Genomic DNA, 19,075 nt, shown 5'->3' on the forward strand with positions numbered 1-19,075 from the left:
TGCAAATTGAAAAGCAGGGGTCCAAGAACAGCGCCACAGGGCTCTGTTCTTGGACCACTGCTTTTCAATTTGTTCATCAATGATATAGGAAAGGATTTGAGAGGAAGTGTTCACTTGTTTGCTGATGATGCAAAGTTGGGTAAAGCAATTATGAGTGCACAGGATGTCAAAATGTTACAGGATGATTTGGATAGTTTGGAGGACTGGGCTAGGAAAAATGGATGTCAATTTAACGTGGCAAAGTGTAAGGTTATGCACTTTGGGGTGAAAAGAATAGCAGCAGTATATCGCATTGGTGGAACCGTACTCCAGGAGATTGATGAGGCCAGGGATTTGGGAGTGTTGGTGGATAGGGAATTGAAGTTTACGGGGCACATTGCAAAAGTGACTAAAACAGCTCACCAAATTACTTGGCTTCTGAAAAATACTTTAACATGCAGAGAAAAACAAGTTGTTGTTCCTCTGTATCGAGCCTTGATAAGACCCCATCCGGACTACTGTGCCCAGTTATGGGCACCAGGGTTTCTTCTCGATGGGGAGGAAGTGGAGAGGATCCAGAGACGAGTGACCAAGATGATAGCAGGTCTGTGGAATGAACCTTATGAGAATAGGTTGAAGATTTGTGGGTTGCAGAAATTGGTCGCTAGACGAAGGAGGGGTGATATGATTGAGACATTCAAATTACTGAAGGGTTTCTATAAGATTGATCCAGAAGATATTTTTGAAAATATGACTGGTGGTGGGAGGACCAGGGGCCATGAATGGAAGCTGGGCAAGAGCATGGTTGACAAGGGTGTTAGAGCTAGGTTTTTTACTTGGAGAGTAGTGAATAAGTGGAATAAGCTTCCAGAGTTTGTTGTGGGTGCTACGACTGTGAATGAGTTCAAGGCAAGGTATGATAGATACTGTATGAATGTCGAATAGTTGTTCTTGACATGATGTTAAGGCCTCCCTCGATGAGTCTGTCGACTCCTTGGAGTTGCCCGGAACAATAATAACAATTCAGAAAGTAAAGTGGGCAGGGGCATAAATGAATTATACAGTTTCTAGATACTAATGCCAGAAATATCAGGAACAACAGGGAGGAGCTTTTGGCATTGGTTAGTGCAACCTCATCAAAAAAGTTATAAGCATTAGTGAGACTTGGCTAACAGCAGATGATGTAGTTACAAGGATAGAATGAGAAGGGTTTAGTATTATCAGGGAAGATACAGATGACAGGATGGGCAGAGGAATACTTCTGATGATAGCAAATGAATTGCAGCCAAAAGAATAGGAGATAGGTGGTAGGATTGCTGTTCATTTTGTGAGATTAAACCGAGTAAGATAAAATATACAGTTGATTATTGCTATAGGCCAGGGAGTTCCCTATGATTTGGAAGACATGCATTGCCAAATTAGCACAATGAGAATATAGCTCGCGTGATTATTATGAGGGGGACTTCAACTATGGAGATATAGATTGGAAGGAAGAAAGATCACATGGCAAAAAGGAAATAGAATTTATACACCTGCTGAGAGATAATTATTTAAGGCAACATGTAATGGAGGGGACTAGGGGCAGAAAGTTTTGGACCTGGTCATGGAATCAGAAGAGCTATCCATAACCAAGGTGACCACATTGCCTCCATTTGGTGAAAGTGATCATGATGTCTTTACTTGGGATATGGTAAAACATGAGGAATATTCTACCAAGAAGGGTATATGTGGAACTACAAGGCAGGTGATTATGACAATCTTAGGAAGAAGCTGAAATCTGTGCCTTGGCATAAAACACAGCAGGGTAAGAAAGTTAGTAATGTGGAATATAGTTAAGGGTCATCTAGAGGTAGCAATATTAAATTGTAAACAAGGTAAGGAGGGTTAATCAGGTTGGAGTTAGCTGGAAGAGTAATATCATTAAGCACATTCTTCAGAAGAAGAAAATGCTGTAGAGGGTATATAAAGAGAAAGATGACCAGCAAACTCATGAACAGTACAAGGCTCAGGCAAGAAAGGTGACCAACATCGCAAGGAATGCAAAATGAGATTCTGATTCTCAGAATCTGATTTTGCATTCAAAGCAGGCCAAAGGAAATCCCAAAGAGTTCTTTCGTTATGTGACAAGTAAGAGGAAATATGACTATGGAAGATTAACTTCAACAAGTTATGATAGTCATGAGGAGGCAGAAGCAGATATCAAAAAGAGACACAAAAGAGAGGAACAGAATCGAGGTGAAAACAGGTGACTAGTGGTGTATTGCAAGGTTCGGTGCTGGGACTATTGCGGTTTAATTTGTACATAAATGATATAGGAAATAACCTGAAAAGGAAATATTCAGTTGTTTGCTGATGCAAAATTTGGTAGAGTAATAGTTAATCAAGAGCTTGCAGGATTGTCATAGTGACAATTTAAACAAGTTGTCACTATGAGCAGAAGATAATGAATGTCAATTTAATGTGGAGAAATGAAAGTTTTGGGATAAATAGATTACAAGTCGTGTAGCACGTTGGTGGCATTGTACTCCATGAAATAGATAAAGCTAGAGATTGAGAGGTGGTGGTAGACAGAGTTAAAGTTTAGAGGATATATTGCTAGGGTATCCCATAAGATTACCTGGCTATTGGAGAACACATTAACAAGTAGAGATAAGGAAGTTGTTATTCCTCTTTATAAGGCCTTGATATGCCCATATCTGGATTACTGTGCTCAAGTCTGGCCCCTGGGTTTCTTGGGGATGAGGAAGCAGTGGAAAGGATTCAGATGAGTGAACAAGATGGCGAGTGGCCTGTAGAATGTTCCCCATGAAGATAGATTGAGAGTGTGTGGATTTCAGAAGTTGGTTGATAGGAGAAAAAGAGGGAATATGATAGAAACATTTAAGTTGCTTAATGGGTTTATATGATTGATGCAGGGGAAATGTTTCAGCACTTAGCTAGTGGGACAAGAACAAGGGGGGTCATGCCTGGAAGTTGAAAATAAAGGTATGGGTTAGTAGCAATGTGAGGATTAGATTTTTTGCTTAGAGAGTTATGAGTTATTTTTCATATATATTTCTCCTGAACATTCTATATGTTCAATTTAATATATGCTAAATAAGCAAAAAATTTCATATACACCTGACTTGTTGAGAGGTCAAACAATCATTCACCCCCTCCTGCCTCTTAAGCTGATAAATGCAGATTATCCACACTAAATCCTGTACACCCTTTGAGGATACATATCAGGAATTTGATTATAACTTCATACTATACTATTTCTTTCTTATATGTTTTCCATTATGATTTGCATTTGTATTTTATTATGTTATTTTCCAGCAGTTCCTTTGTTCTGTTTCCCATTATTTCTTTTATTTCATGGTAAAGGAGTAGAAGAGATCAATCGTTTTTCCCCAATTCACTGTAATGAACCAAGTGCTACAACAAACTATTTCTCTTATTACTAGGGGTTCAATATAGAAAGCAAGCAACTACCATGTGCATTGATTCCTCTTTCATTCCACCTACCTCTGTGTAATAGAACAGTCCCTCCCCTGCCACACACACACACACACACACAGTTTACCTTGGGACCACAGCCTCCAGTTCTTCAAAAAACATAACAGGTTCCATCTTTCTTCTTGACTTATAGCTCATCGGTGCCATTCATTTTACAGCTTCTCCATGACAATCCAAAATCACCACTTTTACTGTTCTGGTAGATCAAAAAATGACAGAACATAAAGTAGCCCAGTTCTTTCTTTAAATATTCTTTTAGGATTGTTGAAAGAGAGAGATTCACAAAATTAATGAAGAGTTCTAACTGGCTATGATTTTTTTTATAGTAATGTGAAATTCCATGATACTTTTTTTCTCCCACAATATTTCTTAGTCTTATGGATGCAGTACTTTTAGCAATCTTAGGAAGTCTGTTAACTGGAGAAAAAGCTACTTTTGTGATACTTGAAGATGGTAGCAACTTTATCAGATACATTATTTTTATTTAGACAAGTGTAACTACTACTTATGTGAATGAGATTCTCTATTAGGTCTTTATCTTGCAGCCGCATTTTCAGACTTGGTGCTATCCAGGGGCACAGAACAACTTCACAGAAAAAGATTCAAAAACGTTGGAATGATTATCAAAATTCAGAAAGTGATACAGATGATACAGTCCAGAGCATATGGTGAAAAAATTTTGGCTCAGATGTGATCACAGCCAGTAATGCAGCTGTTATTGCTAGAACAGGTAACAAATGGCTGATGTTATTGTTAGATGTTCCATTTTTAATGGGGGAGGAAGAGGCATTTACTTTCTGTATATATAGGAGAATACTGAAAGTAGTGTGTGTAGTCAGTGAAAAGAGAAAGTTTTACCACTGGTTAGCATATATCAGGTCATCCCCAAAGTAAGTTATTTACCAAGTTATTATTTAGATGAAAACAAGATATTACTGTTTTGCTCCTATTTAAACAGAGTCTCCATCTTTTAAAATATTCATCCAGAATAGTTAAGTCAGCTTTTAGAATTTCTTCTGTATGACTTATGCATTTATGCTGTGTAATTATTGCTATATCGTCAAAATAACAAAATTTCCTTGACGTAGTGACGAGAAGATCAGATATATACAGATTGAATAATAACGGAGATAAAACAGATCCCTGTGGCAGTCCATTATTAAACTTCCTTTCGCTGCTGGTTTTATTACCTATAGTCACTATAAATCTTCTACCTCTTAGCATATTGTTAATAATATGGACTATTGTTTTGCATGGGATAATTTTATATAATTTATATAGAAGGGCTTGTCTTCAAACGGTGTCGAAGGCTGTTGACAAATCAATAAATGCTGCTGATGTTTTTAAACCATTTTTTTTGAAAACCAGCTTCTATGTGAGTTACCAAAGAGAGAACTTGGTCACACACCCACGATTTGGTTTGAAGCCAGCTTGTTCTATTGGGACATTTTTAAAAATTATGGAGCTTATTCTATTATAAATAAGTCTTTCAAACAGTTTATAACAACAACTGAGGAGAGTAATAGGCCAGTAACTTTCCGGTTTATGATTAGGCTTACCAGCCGTTAAAATTGAAAGTACTTTTGCTTTTTTAAAAATTGTGGGAAGTTTACCAGTTGTAAGAATGTCAGTATAGAACTTTGTTAACCATAATCTTGCATTTCTTCCCAGATTAATCAAAAATTCTGGATGAATGTTATCAAAACCAGGAGCCTTACCAGGCTTTAATTCCTTTAAGGCTGCTTCAACTTCTTGCCACGTAAAAGGGTGTGCAAAATTTGAAGTTATAGGTGAAGACTTGCTAAATTCTTTTAATTTTCTCTTTATATATCTTGTATGCTTTTTATTGATTGGGATACATGATATATTAACAATATGTATGGCTAGTTGATCTGGGAAGAAGGCTCCAAGCTTTACAGCTGGAATGAGTAAAGTCTATACCTTCAACTGTATTTACCCATTTTTTCCTTCGGGATATATCCAAGTTTTCTAGGAGTTCGTCTGCTGTTTTTGGGTCATTGTTTATCTGATATTCATTATAAAGTAATTCATATTCTTCGCTCCAACCATGTATATAGTTATGTCTAATACCTCTAGGAATACTTTTCTTGGCAGCAAGAGGACTACACCTATAAATCGATGAAAATTACTACTTATTGGAGATATCCAGCGAATACATTTGTCAAGTTCATTTGCATATTTATTCCAGTCAGCCTTAAAAATACACCGAGGAGAAAACAAACAAGGCCTTATTCTTGTTCTGAAGGAGTGTGCCAGTGTGCCTCAAGAACTCCTGAATCACTTGGTGTTAAGCATGGTATGACACTGTGAGAGCTGTATCGCAATTCAGGGTGGACATATTCTATACTGAAACGTCAATCTGCATAGTTTTCTGTAAGCACTGTACATTAATTCCTTAACTACATCCTTAGAAAATTATTAGTATGCTGGCAATAAATGTATATCCACATTTGGCTGTAGTCATGAAAATTTGTTCATATGCAGGTAAAAATGTAGTTTGTCCTTAGCTTTTGGGCACCAGTTATTTATGAAGGACTTTAGCTATCTTTTCAGATGTATCCCACATATAGGTGATGGAAACAGTTTTGTTGTGTTCTTATGTGATGAGTATGGGAGAGATGGGGGACATGGAATATTTTGTCTATTTCATAGAGATTGTAGTCAATGGTAAAAAAAAAAAAAAGTATATGGTGCATTTGAATAATTCTAATATTAATTCTAGTATCACTTCTGGTCCGCACAGTTAGCTGAGTAGCTGTGCACTTCGCAACCATATGCCTGGGAAAGGAGAGACCTGGGTTTGATTCCCATCGTCGTTGACATGAGGAGCTTATGATCTTTCTCAGACATAGCCAAGTTAGCTGGTCTTGAGCGTGTACAGCAAGGTTTTTCTCCCCAGTTTATCTGGAGTTTTTCATCCAGCAAGCAGGCAAACCGGCCTTGAGAACTCAACATCTCTACAAACATAGGATAGACCAGGAGGCATAGAGCTAACCACCTTATCCTCGTATACAGTTGCAGTTAAATGAATAGAAAACCCTTGACACCGCAAGGTAAAAGAGGGAAAAAGGAAGAAGTATCACTTCTGTCAGTGATACATCTTAAATAATGAAGAAATATTAAAGTTGATGCGTCTGAATTTTTAGGTTAAGATTTTTTTTATTAAGGTTTTAAAATTAACAGAATTTTTAATTAATTTTAATTAAAAGAGGAGTTGGCCATAGGGGGGAAAAAAGTGATTTTTCTAACTCTTTGGCAAGTTTGTAGATGTCTATGCAATCTACCATAGAATGAAGGGAAGTTACTGAGTTTGTGAATTTTTAGCACCTCATATATTCATAGTAGTTCCTCCACTTCCCTTATTATCCCAAAACATCAAGTTAACATGATTACAATCTAGTTAGCTGAATGGATAGCATATAACCTGCTCTCCAACCGACAGGTTATGGATTCAAATATATGATCATAGATATTTGTAAACATCTCTAATGAAATTCATCACCCAGTGCAAGACTACCACCCTGCTTACTGGTGTTCTGAAATGGCTTGAAAAAAAAAAGTTAAGTTTTGTCTTTAAGACAGGATTTCTGGATTTTTTTCCTGTAAACTGTCAACAATACTAATGTACTATGAGTTTCCAAACTTTTCATGATTCACATAAACAACTAAAATAGTAAATAAATAAATAAATGTAAAATACTTGCCCTATCATTTGATTCCTTAATGCTACTTTTTTCCAATTCACTTTTCTTCTTTTCAATGACTTCAGTTGCTCTATATGGATTGGAAAAAAAAATACGTACAAATAACAATTAACATACAGAATATAATGAAAGATTATTTTCCCATCAATACCTATTCACTGTTAGTCGAACAGAATATCTAAATGTTTAAAAACAAGAATAAATTTTTAGCTTGAACAGGGACTATGAAGTGAAATTACAAGTTAGTATTGCTCTCTAGGTTTTGAATTATAAAAATTAACACATACATAGCACTTTTAAAAGAATCATATCTTAAAAAACAGGCAAGAAAACAAGTTCTGAATTTAAAAAAGCCTAAATCATAAGATGCAGGAATCCTCTCACCAAAGAAAATAAGTGTCTGAGAATAAGTTTATGCACACCTACTTGCTTTTTTCTTTCTTTTAATGTTACATGGTAGTCAGCATTCATAGCGAAGAATTCATGGAGACAACACCGTGTTAGAATAATTACTTTACTTAACATTAAGAAAGTAATAGTCAATGTTTTGACTTCTGTATTGAGATCATCATCAGGAAAAATACATATGTATAGGATATAAGCTACAACCACATCAAAACGAAAACAACAGAATCAATCAAATTGATGGCCAGAAGAAACAACCAAAAAACTAATACTGCATTATGCCCATGTTCCCAGAATTTATGGTCTGCCAAAAATACACAAAACAAACACACAACTATGACCAATAATTGAAGGAATCAACAGCCCTAATTATCACATAGCCAAGAAACTAGCAGCCACACTCAAGGACTTGATAGGTCATTCCCCCTCCTACATAAAAAATACACAACACTACATAAACAAAATTAGAAACATCACACTCAACAATGAAGATTTATTAGTCAGCTTTGGCATAACTGCCCTTTTATGTACTTCGTTATGGGTATTTTATGGGGCAAAATAATTTTTACCTACAAAAAAGAAGGTATAGTCGTGGATTCACCTCCCACCCCAATAGCTAACTTTTACATGAAAGGCTTCGAGCAATAAGCTCTAGATTCGGAGAACCTAAAGCCTGGCTCAGATATGTTGAAAATGATATTTTTGCCATTTGCTGCCATGGCTGCAGAACATTAAATACATTCCTAAGCCACCTCAACAAACAAAAACGCATCCAATTCACCATTGGAAACGACAACTCTCTTAATTTTCTAAACACACTCATAACACAACTTCCCTAAGACTGCCTCTCCTTCAGTCTACAGCAAACCTCACAAAGGCTAATATATACATAAAAATTCATACCACCATTCAACACAAAACTAGGAGTCCAGCACCCTGAAACACAGATGCATGTCTTAATCTTAAGTTCCCATGAAGATGGCAACATGACGTTGCCGAAATATAGGAAGTATATATATATTAAAGTTTATTTTTAATTTATATTCCAGTTTGCGTTGTGAATTCCTTAAGTAATTCAATAATCATGTACTGCCAACGCATAAGCCTTTCTACAAGAATCTCAAACACAGAGCCCTAGCAATTTGCTCCAATGAACAAGCTCTGAACCAAGAATTTGAAAATTATTAACCAAACATTTGTAAAACAATGTTTCACATTTTTTTTACAAATAGTTCACAAGATCCTCCATAAAAATGCCAATAAAAGCAAAAAAAAAAGCCAGACCCAAAGGTTGAAGTATTGTCTAAGTCATATTTTCATATATGAGTTGCCAAAAGGTGTCACACCTTATTATTATAATACTCTGGATTAGAGATAGCTAGTTCTTGAAGTTTTTCAACTTGTGATGTGCTTTGTATTATGGGATACTAAGGCGAGTGATGTGAAGTCATACCATTCTTTACCATGAGTTGCTCCAGTCTTGAAAATACTTCAGGCATAAACTTTGTTTGATTACACTTGGATAAAGGATTAAACCAAGTTATATAATTTCTTGGTATCTTTAATTTAAAGTATTTACATCCATCTTACTTTTGTATAGTGCATTGTCATGTAATTTGTATCCTGTACATATGTATTTTTCCTGATGATGACCTCAATACAGATTGAAACATCGAATGTTACTTTCTTAATGTTAAGTAAAGTAATTATTCTAACTTGTTTTGTGCTCCATAAATTCTTTGCTATGACTACTTGCTTTTTTTCTGGATAAAGCTTGCATCTAAAGTTCAAGATTTTAATTTTAAACTTTGGTTGTATTCAAATACACTCTATCCAACTTCAATATCAGGCTGTTTTACAGCATTACTGAATCCAAGGAGCATGTGGGAATGTATGAAGCATTCTAAGTCAGGTAGGGCAATCATGCAAAAATGGAAAAATATACTGAGAAAATATCAAGTACAAATAACCGTGAAATTTCTCATTACAGTAGTTGTAATGAGAGATCTGACTTGACTGTTATAGGAAAGCTGAAGGGGAGTAGCATGTTTCATTTCACAGCAAGTAAGAGAGAAAAAAAAAAAAAAGAAAAAAAGCTCCAATAATGCTGGTAATCGTCATATTATATTATAGTGTTCTTTCTATAATATAATATTCATCATATTACAGAAAGAACACTCCTAATCTGTACAAATTTGACTACAATAAACTGCCAAACATCTAGTAGCATCATCATCCTCAGGCAAACTGCACTAAAATCACCTTCTTGCCTGCATAAAGAAGAGTCAATCAGTGCATTAGCTTGAGTATGAGGGTGGTCTGAAAAGTTCTTGGCCTAACAATGAAAAAATTTATAATTTCAAAATTATTTTTATTTTTCAACATAATCTCCCTTAAGACTAATACATTTATTCCAGCGATGCTCCAGTGCCATTATCTCGTCCCTATAGTAGTTCTCAGTAAGAGAACCTATTTTGCAGTAAGATCTGCAAAATACCTCTCTACAGTTGCAATCACCTCTTGATTTGAAGAAACGCTGACCAACGAGGAACAGTTTTAGTTTTGGGAAGAGATAGGAGAAATGCAAGAGTTGATCATACTAAATAGACAGATATCAGAGCAAGAACAACAATGTGGAAGAAAACTGTTGATAGGAAACTAGTAAATGTCCTTAATTTGAATTATCACAGTATCCTGTACATCTCTTGAGAGTACATACCAGAAAATGATATCAGAAAGGGGGAAAGTTGAAAGCTACAGATTTAAATGTTTTCATAGGTAGATGCACTATAATATGAAATTTTATTTTACATATCTGAACAAGAAACAAACGTGGAAATAACTCAAAATAGTCATAATATGACACATTTTTGCAATAGCATTTCTTGTACAGGTAATCCCCAATTTATGTCGATGCAGGTTTTTCTGCCACTGTATACATATATGTTAGAGCTCAGTCAGTATAGACAAGCCCTTTGGATAGAAAGCCTTGGGTTCAATTCCCATCCATGACGTGAAGCACCTTTATTCTGGTCTCTTTCAACTGAAGGTGAGTTAGCCAGTCTAATACAAAAGGTAGAGGGTTTTTTCACCAGGAAATTCTGATTTTTCGTTTCTCAGAACAAGCAAACTGGCCCTGTGAACACACAGGGATCTACAATCAAAAATATATAGGGAATTTTTCCCCTGCACTTGGTTCTTAGGGCCTCTAAGCAGTATTAGCCCCAGTGTTGTATTATGGATAGATCCATAATTGCAGACCTTGAATATGAAGATGTCATCTAAGATGATGATACATATATGTTATACCACAGTCTATATGTTGCTATACATTTGAGTGCATGTGGCACTTTCACAGCACATTACCAAGCAAATCACTTCATATCTGCAAGTTCAAAATTCGTTGCTGATTTGAAGATGAACTCTAAATCCAAAGGCACATCGGCTCAATACACTTCTGATGCTATTATTTCCACAAATATATAATTTATTACAGGTTTAATTTGCACCCTTATTAAACATTTAAAAAAGACCAGCATTAGAAAATCACAATAACGAGGATACACTAGCAAAGAGAGAGAGACAGACAGACAGACAATAAGAACAAACTTTAAAGATAAGTATAAAATTAAAGAAGTGGGTGAAAATGTTACTCCCTTCTCAGCAAAGAAAATCACTCATTCTCAAATTGAAACCATCCAAGAATTGAAAAAATTATTAATTGCATCGATCGAAGAGTTAAATAAAAAATCTATTCCCATCAACAATATAAATAATAACAAATGCAGCTCTCAGTCTGCAAAAAATAGAAAAAAACTTAATAAAAAAACAATCAAAAGATGTAAAAAAAAATGATATCCCCATTGAATCTGGAAATTCACTTTACATTTCAAATGCATCCCTTACATAAAATGGGAGTTACTTATATAGTGATTAAGTCATGATCACAGCAAGTGAACTGTGAAGCTATTTTTGGCTTATGTTCTGTACGCAGTTTATATATTTATTCTTATCTTATGCAATATATCTAAAGAGAGATTTTAAATATCATATTTCACTACATGCTATTTATCAAAAGCTGTATAATTGCTTTGTATTATTTTGAGATGTGCTGGTAAATTAACCCCTGTAAATGATCTAAACAAAATTAAAATCATGTTTTAGTGACAATTCTAAAACACTTCTGTCATCATAGAGTAAGCTTGATGGCCTGTCACAACAAGATAACTTAGAACAGAAGATGAAGATTTATATTATTATTATTATATTATATTATAGACCTATTGCAGGAAAAGCACTCACAACTGACTCTGGCAACCTATTGCATTCATTCACAACTCTCCAAGCAAAAAATCTAGTCCTCATACCCCTTTACCAACCACACCTTTATTCAACTTCCAGGAATGATCCCTTGTTCTGGCCCATCTAGCCAAGTGCTGAAACATTTCCCATGTATCAATTATATAAAACTCTTTAAGCAACTTAAATGTTTCTATCATATCTCCTACTCCTATCAATGAACTTCTACAATCCACACATCCTCAATCTCTCTCCATAAGGAACATTCCGCAGTCCACCCACCATCTTGGCAGCTCACCTCTGAATCTTCTCCACTACGTCCTCATCTCCATGAAACCCAGGAGACAAGACCTGAGCATATTAATCCAGATGTAGACATATAAAGCCTCATAAGCCTTAAAGGAGGAATAACAACTTTCTTATCTCTACTTGTCAATGTTTTCTTCGACTCCCAAGTAATCTTGTGGGCTACCTTATCAACATATCCTCTAAACTGTCTACCACCACCCCTAAATTTCTAGCTTCATGCATTTCCTGATGTACAGTTCCATCCATGTGGTACACAGCTTGTAATCTATTTATCCCAAAATAAATAACTTTACATTTCTCCACACTGAACTGACACATTTTTGGCCTATGTTCTGTAAGCAGTTTATATATTTCATTACAGATACCAAGAAATTATATACTTGGTTTTAATCCTTTACCCAAAGAAGCAAAACAATGTTTTGCGCTTGAAATATTCATGTCTGAACTACTTGTATATGGAGGCTGATGACTTCACTCATCGAAAGGGTGTGTACTTTGCATTATGGGATACATACTAAGGCAAGTGACCCATAATGCAAAGCGCACACACTTTCCAATGTGTAAAATGCTGTGCATAATGGGAAGAGCTACTCAGATCAGTTTTAACCTTTAGTGATGTCTCACCAGAGGGAACAAATCTGGAAGCTATACCAAGGTTGAAATAATGCAGAAGTCATATAAATTTCATATAAAAGTAGCCAAAAGGTGCTATACCTTATTAATAAAAATCTCTGGATGAGAGAAAGATGTTGAAAGTTTTTACCTTTCAACATTTTTCTATTATCTATTATTCAACATGGTTCTATTATATATTAAAGATAAAGAAATTATATACTTTTTATATTATTTTATTTATATTATATGGTTTTAATCCTTTAAGGAAGCAAAAATGTGCCAAACATTGTTCTACTTCCTTGGATAAAGGAATAAAACAAAGTATATAATTTCTTGATATTTTTAAGGTATAACAGAACTAAGATAAAAAACTTTCGATAAGTTTATATCTTTATTGTTATCTTTCCCTAATTTTGGCCAAACTGACAGCCTATTTAAATCATCCTACAAGCTCTCCACATCACCTTGATTAACTATTACTCTACCTAATTTTGCATCATCAGCAAACAACTGAATATTTCCTTTCAGGTTATTTCCTATATCATTTATTTACAAATTAAACAGCAATAGTCCCAGCACTAAACCTTGCAGCACACCACTAGTCACCTGTTTTTGCCTCGATTCTATCCCTCCGTATACCACTTTTTTTTTCTTGATAGCTCTGCAGCAGCCACCCTCTTATCCACACAACCAGTGTTATATCCATCCCCAATTCAGAAAAGTGTTTGAAATAAAAATGACAGGGGGAAAAAACCCGCATGTGAGGGTGGTCTAAAAAGTTCTCAGCCTAACAATGAAAAAACGAATTCATAATTTCAAAATTATTTTTATTTTTCAAAATAATCTCCCTTAAGACTAATGCATTTATTCCAGCAATGCTCCGGCACCATTATCCCATCCCTGTAGTGGTATTCAGTAAGATCTGCAATCACCTCTTGCTTTGAAGAAAAATGCTGACCAACGAGGAACAGTTTTAGTTTTTGGAAGAAACAGAAGTCAGAAGGAGCCAAATCTGGGAAATGGGGTGGATGTTCCAACAATTCATAGTGCAGATCCCTTAATTTTCCCATTGCTAAAACATCTTTGTGGGCAGGTGTAATGTCCTGATGAAAGATGATTTTTTTCCTTTGGCAAACCGGGTCTTTTCTCATGGATTTTTTTGTCTAGTCTGGTTAAAAGATCGGAATAATATTCCTCAGTTACTGTTTTACCTTTTTCAAGATAATTAATAAACAAAATGCCTTTAGCATCCCAAAACACCGATGCCATGACCTTTCCTGCTGATGGAACCGACTTTGTCTTCTGTCCACTATTTTGGTGTGTAATGGTGAATCCAAGTCTCATCCATAGTAATAAATTGACACACAAAATTAGTTTTATTCTTGTTAAAATGCTCAAGCACTATTCAGAGATTTTCATGCAAGTGCATTTTTGTTTTTGATCTGCTGTTTGCAAGCATGGCACCCATCTTGCACAAAGCTTTTTCATTTGCAATTCTTCATGCAAAATATATCCTACACATTCTTTTGAAATGCCTATAGTCTAAGCAATTTCATGCACTTTGACTCACCGGTCATCCAATACCATATCATGCACTTGATCAATAATTTCTGGTGTTGTTACACTTTTTGGATGTTCTTCACGTGGATCATCTTCAAGGCTGGTACGACCACGTTTAAACTCAGCCACCCATTTCTTAATTGTCGAAAACAAAGGAGAAGATTGCTCATAAACTTTTATGAACTTTGAATGAATTTCTTTTGGCATTAAACCTTCTTTTACAAAGAATTTTATAACTGCAAGATACTCAATTTTATCCAATTTAAGTAATACAGACAACACTTTTGCTTCAGACAGCTGTATAAAACAAACTAATTGATAGAATGATTTGCAATTCCACATGGATGCTTATGACAGATGTACCAACTTAGAAAAAAAATAAAAAATCTTGCCGATAGTGGTGCAATCTATGGTCGAGGCCAAGAACTTTTCAGACCACCCTCGTATTTCGCCCTGCCTAACTTCATCCATTTAAAATTTAGACAGATATTTGAAGTTAGGAGTACCTTAGAAAAGAGAGAGAGAGAGCGAGAGATGCAAGTGCTGTTCATGTTAAAGAAACAAATAACAGACAAGAGTAATCTGGAAGAAAATTGTTGACAGGAAAGTAATAATGTGCCGATAATTTGAGCTATCATAATATCCTGTGCATATAACCTTAATAAATGCAGTAATAGGGCAATTAATTGTAATTGCTCTATTACTAATTATACTGTGTCGAAATGCTCTGTGTAATTTGCACCCTGCATTTTGTTTTAATTTAAACAAACCTAAAATGTCTTGGCAAATTTTGTTAAGGATAAAATATTTTATTAATATTCTTCCAGCCAGAATAATTATTACAATCTTACAGAGAGAGAGACAGACAAAAGAAATCTAATATGTACTTAGAAATTCTGTGAAACTATCTAATAAATGGGCAATAGATGCTGTTGGTGTAAATGATGATAGTGCGGTTCATTGTAGTTGGTGGATTGAGTGGTGGAGAGAGAGTTGTAGGAGTAGGTGTCCTCCCTCGACGAGTCTTTGGACTCCCTGGAGGTGTTCCGTAATAATAATAATAAAATTAAAGCATAACTGCATCTAAATATATGATTCAGAATTTACTAAACTTTTCAATTTTTGCATTAATAAATAAGATAAGAACCCTAAGTTAAAACAACATACTAGTAATTGTACCATTGACTAATAAACTATTTACTTACCCAGTATCTTGTTTTTCATTACTGCCTTCACTATCTCTTTCAAGTACTACGTTGCTTATTAGTGAATTTTCCACACTATCTTTGACTTCTATATTTCTTAAAGGAAGAATGTTCACAAAAGATTTTCTAGAAGATCTATTAGCTGCATTATCTATTTGATGATTTAAATAACGTTTACTAACCCGAATATGATGACGCGTTTTTGTTAATCTTCTTTCAGTTTCACCCACTTTAGCAGCTATATTATCATGAGTATTTCTTCTAGGTGTTTCGGTTATTCTGGAGTCTTTTTTATCATATGTTTCTTTACTGTCATCATCAAGAAAATTTAACTTGGTTCTACACAATTCTCTTGCTGGCGTAAATGTAGAGAAATTCATAGTTTCCATACTGTTTTCATCAGGCACACACTGCTTATTTTGTTGTTTCAGTGGTGATAGTTTAGCAAGCTCAATCACTTGTGGTGTTGTGGGTAACCTGTCTGCAGATGAAGTAAGTGAATGCTTGCTTTCAGCTAAATGTTTTGCATAGTCCTGAACACGTTTCTTGACAGATTCTTGCCTGTGTGGAGAAAATACATGTCTGGAAGGATTGTTTGACTTCAAAGAATTTACAGCTACATGTCTTAACTTCATCTTTGCCTCTTGTGCAGTTACTGGCTTACATGGACTTTTAATGGAAGGTACCTCTTCTGGAACACTCTCAGGTATATTTCTTGAACTCTGCAAACATTTTGTTGTCTTACGTAATGAATTACTTTTTTTTTGACATTCTAAAGATGTAACATTTTTAGCTTTCCTTGGGCGCAAATTTTGCCTAGTAAACCTAACCTGAGACACTTCAGACATATCTTTATCACATATACTTTTGTCAGTTTGTAATTCTGTTTCACTGTGTATAATTCTCGGATCCTCCCTAATATTTGTAATATTTGCAAGAACATCCTGGCTCTTGGACTTTAAATGTTTGTTTTCAGAAATATTTTTTGCACCTTTACATTGTGAGTTGTTAGAAAATGATTTATTTACATCATTTGTAGACTCACTTATGATAGTTTGATTAAAATTTTTCTTTAAAGATTCTGTGTCACATTTTACAGATTCCACTCTACTATCTCTAACTAAAGTTTCATTTGCGATCTCTGAGGACTGGGAAAGAATTTTGGTTCTATTTGATTTTTTAGATGGATCAAGTTTCTCTTGATTTATAGCAACTTTAATTTTTCGTGATGCATGCTGTGATGCTATTCTTTTAGATGTTCTCTTAAGTACCCCATAACTTTCTTCAAGAACCGTCACATCTGGAGGTGTAGTATAGGATATACTGCTAAATAAGAAAAAGAAAAAGACACGATTAGTACAAAAACTTGTATTAACAGTTGATCCCCACTATAGCAAACACTGCTATAACAAACTAATGAACAGTCCCAACCACAACCCATAGGTATAATATTCCATTAAAAAGAATTTCCTGTTAGCAAGAGTTGACTATACTTGAAAGATTAGAAATAACATGTTTACAAATTTTAAAAAATTAGTTTTAGTTTCAGCTTTTGAAGAAAAACACATTGATAAATTATTCAGCTAAATAAACATTTATTAAACAGAAGAAAGCATGACTAGATAATTATTATCTAGTCATAACACAAAATAATTAATTTACACTGATAATTTACATCATACTACTTTTATACAATGTTTTTTATATGAAAGCTATGGAAAGTATATCTGAAGATGACTGGATTTTAGCTATGACAAAGTGGAAATAAAACCAAATAGTTATCTGCAAGCTATCAAACTTGCAGCCTGTAATATTATATTACAGGCTGTAAGTATTTTTGCCTATATTAGTATAAATTAGATTTGCAGAACAACACATCCTACTAAAAAAACAACAACTAATGAACAGTCCCAACCACAACCCATAGGTATAATATTCCATTAAAAAGAATTTCCTGTTAGCAAGAGTTGACTATACTTGAAAGATTAATATTTAAAATAAAAAATATTTAAAACTAATATTTAAAAAATTAATTTCTTTAATAATATTGAATAATATGGGATAGCATTACACACTCAAAACAGTTTAAAAAAAAAAATTATTTCTTCATGGTGAGTTTTCTGTAAGAATAACTTTTGGGTGTTGATATTTGAAGTATGTGAAAATATGAGAGACTGTTACCTTGTGTGCTTTTTTGCAGGAGGAATTTCATCTTCACTAATTGAAGGAAGACAAGGTTGTTCTTTGCGTTTTCTTTTTCCGGGAGTTTTTGTAAGTGTCACGTTGACTGATTCTCTGTAATAAATATGACAATAACAAGCATTATTATTATTTGTTATTAATTAATGAGAAACTTATTGGATGTAAATCAATAATCCATGCATCTTAAAATTGCACCACAATATGTATATACTAATATACAAAATACAGAGAATACAAATATAAAACTCAAGAACTACATTCTTAAAACTATAAATGCAAAAATATCTGTTTTTGTATTTGTAGTTCCTCTGCCTTAGCAGTGATTATGAATAGATGTATAAGAAAGAAAGCATCACTAAAATTTTTTCAATGCTTGCTCTTGACACTTTTTGAATCATAACTTATTATTGCTGCGCTTAAAAACTTCACTATCAGCACAAACTGGAAGGGATTGCCAGTTTAAAGTTACTTATGAAGGAGATGAATTTTCACCCACAGTGAGACCACTGCCCAACTTATTGGAGAATCTGAAGCAGATAATTTGAAAAATATTCCAGAAATTCTGAATTATGTAAAAAATAGATCAAAATACAAAAATATATAAAATTAATAAAAAGAAGAAAAAATTATTAGCACAACCACAATACTAATGTACTACAGATTTATAACCTTTTGGGAAGACAAAAACATTCTTGCACACCTTTTTTTTTTATTTCTATTTATTTATTTATTATTATTATTCAGGTCTCCATGGAGTCAAGACACTCATCGCAGGAGGTCCTTCCTAGGAAACACAGTCTCTCATACCACTCCTTGAACTCAATGACCGTTTTTGCTCTCACCACGCTATTAGGCAATGCATTCCACAGTTCCACCCTCCACACAAAGAAACCACTCCTCACAGCTTCCTTTCATACTTTCCAGGGATGGATCATCATCACTCCTTCCCCCTGCTCCACCAAGTGAAAGAACTGCCTCTCAACAGTTTAAATGTCTCGATCATATCCCCTCTCCTTCTGTCCACCAAAAACTCTGCAGTCCACATTCCCTCAGTCGATCCTCATAATTAACATTGTACAGGCCTGAAACCATCTTTGTTATCTGCCTCTGCACCATTTCCACAGTTAATTTATCCACTTCAAATCCTGGGGACCAAATTTGAGAACAATAGTCTAAGTGTGGTCTGATCAGAGTCTTATACAATGGAATGATAACTCTTATCTCTGCAGGTCAGCATCCTTCTCAGTATTTCAGCAATCCTCTGGGTTACCTTCACCA

General features: G+C 34.6%; 1 protein-coding gene across 2 annotated transcripts in view; it reads right to left on the bottom strand.

Moving 5' to 3' along the window:
- The window catches only part of LOC150093389 (uncharacterized), a 176,315-nt gene that overhangs the window by 122,682 nt on the left and 34,558 nt on the right, over nt 1–19,075 (bottom strand). For both annotated transcript variants that reach the window (XM_090413565.1, XM_090413566.1), the window contains exons 3-5: nt 17,777–17,890; nt 15,596–16,921; nt 7,203–7,272 (exon numbers count right to left, since the gene is read on the bottom strand). In XM_090413565.1, coding sequence (XP_090269691.1) covers nt 7,203–7,272; nt 15,596–16,921; nt 17,777–17,890 — 1,510 coding nt within the window. The remainder of the gene's footprint in view (nt 1–7,202; nt 7,273–15,595; nt 16,922–17,776; nt 17,891–19,075) is intronic.

Source organism: Typopeltis vanoorti, chromosome 24 (genome assembly GCF_054136105.1).
Source record: "Typopeltis vanoorti isolate ZY-2024b chromosome 24, IOZ_Tvanoo_1.0, whole genome shotgun sequence".
In the NCBI taxonomy this organism is placed as follows: domain Eukaryota; kingdom Metazoa; phylum Arthropoda; class Arachnida; order Uropygi; family Thelyphonidae; genus Typopeltis; species Typopeltis vanoorti.